The sequence below is a fragment of the Nicotiana attenuata genome, chromosome 3, assembly GCF_001879085.1.
Source record: "Nicotiana attenuata strain UT chromosome 3, NIATTr2, whole genome shotgun sequence".
In the NCBI taxonomy this organism is placed as follows: Eukaryota; Viridiplantae; Streptophyta; class Magnoliopsida; order Solanales; family Solanaceae; genus Nicotiana; species Nicotiana attenuata.
The window spans coordinates 55,986,375-55,991,953 of NC_031991.1; the positions used below are offsets into that span (position 1 = coordinate 55,986,375).

The window sequence follows — 5,579 nt, forward strand, 5'->3', positions numbered from 1 at the left end:
TGTTTTGACTGTTTTTGTTTCTTTTTGTGGATTGTGCAGAATCATATTCTCTATCAATGGAGTTTGCTGTTTTTGCTCTTGTTGACTGTTTATCTTTCCTTGATAGTTTGAATATGTTTGGTTGATTACTGATGATTAATCCATGATTGCACTTGCAGTTGCCCCGGTGGCCATGAGTAAATTTTAAAATTCTGGGAATCACACTGTGTTTATGCAACTTTTCGATGATGCCAAAAGGGGGAAGAGATATTGTGATTGTGCTTTATATTCTGAATAAGTGATGTTTATAACCTAATGAACCTGGTCCTTGATGATAAGTGAAAAGTTTCTAACTTTGCATTGATGAATACGCTCAGTTTTGACAGGGCTTAAGTGAGTGAAAAGCACAGAGTTTGTCATCATCAAAAAGGGGGAATTTGCTGGCCCAAGTGAAGGAAAGTTTTGAAGATTGACAAAGGAACTCAGATATGGACCAGGTCCATCCTAGTTAAGCACAGGTATGGTCAACTCAAGCATGTGAGATGCACGTGAAGGAGATAAACCTAACTTATAGTAGTAGTTGGAACACATAGAAGAACCAGGTCCTTCTATAATCAGGTTAAGCGAAAAATTGGGCACCACACAAATCAACCCCCCCCCCCCCTCTTGTGTGGTATTAAAGTATAAAACATCATTCTATCACTACATTCATTGACAATCATTGAACATATGCTTGATATTTGTCATTCTCGAACACGGTCCCATATCACTGATATACCCCAATTTTAGATCTAGAATTTATTATGTTTAACTAGGATTCACCAGTTATTTCCTCATTAATTAGTTTAACAAAAAAGCTTAACATTTTTTGGTCAAACAATTTCCGTGACAACGATCTGTTTGATATCCATGTCGTTATCACGTAAAATGCAGTAGTAATATTCAACAGTGAAAAGAAAGTAGAGTAGTTGACCAAACTTCCTGGCTGTTTAATGTTTAAGCATTTAATATTCTTGATAATTTGAAATTTACTTATGTAATCATGATCATCATTATTGTTACAGTTCTTACGTCTATCCTTATGGAACCTAACAGTCTCACCGCACTATATATTTCTGCTTGTGCTGTTCTGCTGTTCCAAAACATATATTTAGATTGACCAAATAGATACTCCATAGTTGACCATACAACTTCATTGATTTAATCGAATATTTCGACAGCTTATAATTAATGGTTGATATGATAATAAAGTGGACAAACAAATAAAGCCCCACTCTGTTACTTACTGGTGTACATATACTAACAATTAAAACAGCACAAAAACGCCCATGTGCTCCTGCTATTTTGCAATGAACTAATAACATTACAGTAATAATAAAAAAAATCTAAATTCGAAGTTAAAGAAAATATTTTGAGCAGAAAATCTACTGTCCAATATCATCTGATGAAGGACCCATTGCTACTGGTGTAGGGGGAGAAGCATCGGTCTGATTAGGCTTCAAAAAACCGAGCTTTTTGATGAGCTCTTTAGCAATTAACTCGTTAGCACTATCAGAAGGGTGGTATTCATCCCAGAACACATATTTGCTTCTGTCAGTGCACAATGTCGATGCTGGAATACACGTCAAAGCTGGCCTTATTCTTCCGAACGAGCAGCACGGTGAATCAGAGTTACTAAAACCTGCAATATTTCCAGAGGAATTGGTTATTAATTTACACTGACAATATAAAGAATTTTTACTCAATCGCTATAGTTTACCCTGCTATAGCATGTTAGTTATCAATTTTACATAGATTTTCAATCAAAATTTTCCATGTAAGCCGATTCCTTAGCTCCTGATTGCTACCGCAAATCATAACTTTAGCGGCATGATTTGGCATCTCAGCGGGAATTGCTTTAAAATTGAGAACCTAGAGCTAAAGACTTCAAGTTTATGCGCTGACCCCTCTATGATAGAAGAAAACGCGAAGGACTAACCAATCAACATGATTCTCCGAGATTTAGAGTTTCATTAATGTGTCAGAGGGAATGCTCTACCCCTTCCTTAGATTGCTTTCATTTTTGCCCCGATCATGCGTCATTTTTTATCGATTTGTTCATTAATGTTTATCATAAACTTTTGTATGTGAAACTACTTTATAAGTGACATAATGATGTTAATGCTTTTTACATCGTCTGTACACATATTTTAAACTCTTTATTAGATTAACTTTACACTTATGTAATTCTAAAAATGATTTGTAGCTTCGTGTAGATTGTTAATAACAATGTGTAGTATAAGTTTGTACCGTAATTGCCGGGATTAGTAATGACATCGTTGACAACATCATAAGCATCTCCAAACTTGTAGCTTGCATTTGGAAGAGTGTTGGACAATTCTACTACTAGTTCGCTTGTTGCTTTGTTGAAGGCTAGAGCCAACTGATTTGTCTTGTCTTGACACTGACCATCTGTACTTAAAACTCTTTGAAGTGGAATACAGCCCATTGGCCCTAAACCAAACACCATCAACTCCCTTGCTCCCAAACTATGCAACAACTAAAAAAAAAAATTAAAAAGAAATAACGTTATTGGTTCAAAATTTACGAATTTATTCGGGAAATTGTCGATGAGAAAACTGGTAATGGCTTACTATAAGTTGAGCTCTGAGAGTATCCATTAGGTATTGAATAAAAGATTTATCATTGTACGTCCAGGAGTCACTGTAAACTGGCATTAAGTAATTGTTGATGAAATCATTGCTTCCCAGGGCGACAACATATCGCGCTTGTTGGAAAAATTTCTCAGCTTCTTTGCTTCCTAATTTTTCTCTAATTAAGTCTTGTGTTCCTTGAAACAACTCTATTTGCTTGTATAAGGAAAACCTCTGTATCTGCACTTACAATTGATCAAACTTCAATAGTGTCTAGACATAAACTACACACTAATTAATATTCAATGATGTATAGGAGAGTTACTTACGAAATAGGTGCCTGTCTCGTTTAGAATGCCACCACCACCAGAGGCAAAATTGACTCCGTCCTCCAATATGACATCTTCTGTTAAGGATTGATTTAGATATGCCGGTGGTCTAGGAAGTCCCATTTCATCACCTGCACCATAAGTCTGGTTAACACTGGCATTAATTAATCACTTCGATGAAATGGTAAGTACTACATTGAGAATGTTACCTATTATATCAGCAACAGTACGGCCATTGCAGAATCTACCATTAGGCAATCCATTTCCAAAATCAATACCATACCATGGCAAGTTCGCGCGAGCAAGGCTTTTAGAGAGGAAGTTGTTGTTGCCTACATCTGAAAGAGAGTCTCCGAAAATGAATTGAACAATCTTGCAATTGCAACCTCCAATTAGAGCATGAGTTAAAATGGTAACGAAAATCGGCAAGGTCAGAGTCAGCTTCATGTTAACTTCTACGTACTTATTTAAGGCTTTGAAAGTTTATCATAGGAATAATGAGGCATTCTTACCTTTTAAATGTTACGAATAAAAGGAAAGTGTAAGCATCTGGTGGGACAATCTAAAGCATCAGCTGGGAAGTTGGGATTTTTGGAGAGAAATGGAGGCAAAGAAGGGTAGCAAGAGTTTGATAGACCAACCGTCTAAGAAATTCAAACCTACTATATCTACCATGAGTTCTGTTACAACGGTTCACGTGTAACAAACATAAGTTGCAGTATTATTTATGTAAGTTTAGATTTAGTCTTCTAATATCATATGTACGAAGTGGTGATTTGACCTACCATTGCTAACGTGAGTTTGAATTTTGGGCTGTTGTTTAGTTATATTCCTTTCTTCCTGTTAGGTGTTTGTCCAGATTTTCTTACTATAATTGATTTTCCTATCTCATGAAGGAAAGGACAACATATTTACCATAATCGGATTTTTCTTTTCCTAGAAGGAAAATATAATTCTTTCATATTTGGCTAGTCCCTTTTCTTGTAGGAAAATATTTGGAGTTCTATAAATTAAAAATCCGTCCTTCTCATTCAATAGCATCCATAATGTAGCCATATGGAACTTGAGAGTCGTGTTTAGGGGGAGAACTTTACGGGACAAGTGTTAGTGTGTCACTTGTGTTTGCCTCTTCGTGAGGTAGTTCTCTCAATATTTTATACTCTCTTTTTATATAGTGGACTGATCATCTCCGTCGTGGATGTAGGTCAGTTGATCGAACCGTGTTAAATGTCTGTGTCTCTTTTGGTATATTTCTCTCTGTGTATAATTTATCGTCGTTTAAATTTTGCTTTGTTAGCTTTCGCATGACACCTGTTTTTTTCGGTCCTAAAACTTCCATCAGTAGGAAAACAAATTAAAGTTCTTGAAATCCTAACACCAATTTGAGTTTTAACTTCTTTGCCTCTAATTACTGATAGCTCAGGGTTATTGGATTGAAGTCAAATCCATATAGGTAGACATACTTGCAGGGAATTTTATTCGCTGATTTTGGACTTGTAATCATGCCTTGGACTTAATGGTGGACTTCTAAGATTTTCTAGTGGAGGAGATAGAGAGTTATGATATGAATTTCAAGTTCCTTTTAAACTTCGAAATGAGGCCCAAGAGTTTTGACTCCAGTCCAAAGCTGAGTAAAGGTGTTACCAAAGATCTTGGAAATGGCAACTAGTGCACTAAATTTTAGCGGGAAACTTACACAAATGTCCCAAATAAAGTTCTACTTATCAACCTCTAGCCATTAATCATGACTTACCGAAACTAGCCAAGCACATATAAAAATTGAAAAACCAAATAAATAAGGTTCTTTCTCTCAAAGAATCACATGCAAAAATCTCCTTCCATATTTTTAAGCGTGATTAGCAACATTAGTTGCAAGACGGAAAGGAAATTTCATGAATGTGGTAGAAAATAAGGTGATGAACAAAAAAATATACAATATTCCAAAAATCTAAGCAAAAAAGGAACTTTTCAATGGGTATAGTTGAAATTCATTGAAAACATATAGATAAGTCAATATACAAAATTTGAGGAAGATTGGAGGTGAATTGGACTGTTTTGTATCAAAATTCGTAATTAAATCGAGTTCAAAAAAAATTTCTGCGACACATGTATCACGCATGTATCTCACACACAGGTATACATGGATATACATGTGATACATAATTGATACAAATATGATACATATGTGATACACAAAATGATTCACTTTGTGATACACATATCATTTTTTTTTCATGTTCAGTTTTTACTTCGAATTTTCAATTCAAACCACCTCAAAACTTTACCAAATCATCCCAAAACTGAGATTCAAGCTCCTTAAGATGTACCCAATCTATTCTAATAACACCCACTCAAAAGAAAGCAGAAAGTTGACCTCTTTTTGTTACAAATAGCTAATTGGTTAATATTAGTAATATTTTATGAATTGACCAATTTTTGTAATGACCTAGTTATAAATGGACATAGCTGATAATTTCTCAATTTTAGCGGATAGAATCACATGTGATCCAAATGAAATTGACGTCAGGCCCAGTTACGCTTTTACGCAAATTGTTGACACTTCACTAACAAATGAATTTACATAAAGCTACCTAAATGGTGATCCAGACTTGGACTAAACAATATATTGATCCTGTTA

The 5,579-nt window shown here is 35.1% G+C and overlaps 1 protein-coding gene across 1 annotated transcript; it reads right to left on the reverse strand.

Moving 5' to 3' along the window:
* On the reverse strand, positions 1,185-3,537 carry LOC109224663 (GDSL esterase/lipase At1g74460). The gene is made up of 5 exons (XM_019389197.1): positions 3,151-3,537; positions 2,942-3,072; positions 2,613-2,852; positions 2,269-2,518; positions 1,185-1,660 (listed from the first exon to the last, which is right to left on the reverse strand). The coding sequence occupies exons 1-5, from the start codon at positions 3,386-3,388 to the stop codon at positions 1,404-1,406; spliced, it is 1,116 nt and encodes a 371-aa protein (XP_019244742.1). The 5' UTR covers positions 3,389-3,537; the 3' UTR covers positions 1,185-1,403.

Bases quoted from the DNA above. Each gene is read 5' to 3' on its own strand.
- LOC109224663 (XM_019389197.1), bottom strand. From the start codon at position 3,388: ATGAAGCTGACTCTGACCTTGCCGATTTTCGTTACCATTTTAACTCAT. The intron at 2,519-2,612 runs GTAAGCCATTAC...TTTTTTTTTTAG, and splicing joins CTCTCAGAGCTCAACTTATA to TTGTTGCATAGTTTGGGAGC. The intron at 1,661-2,268 runs GTACAAACTTAT...GAAATATTGCAG, and splicing joins TACTAATCCCGGCAATTACG to GTTTTAGTAACTCTGATTCA.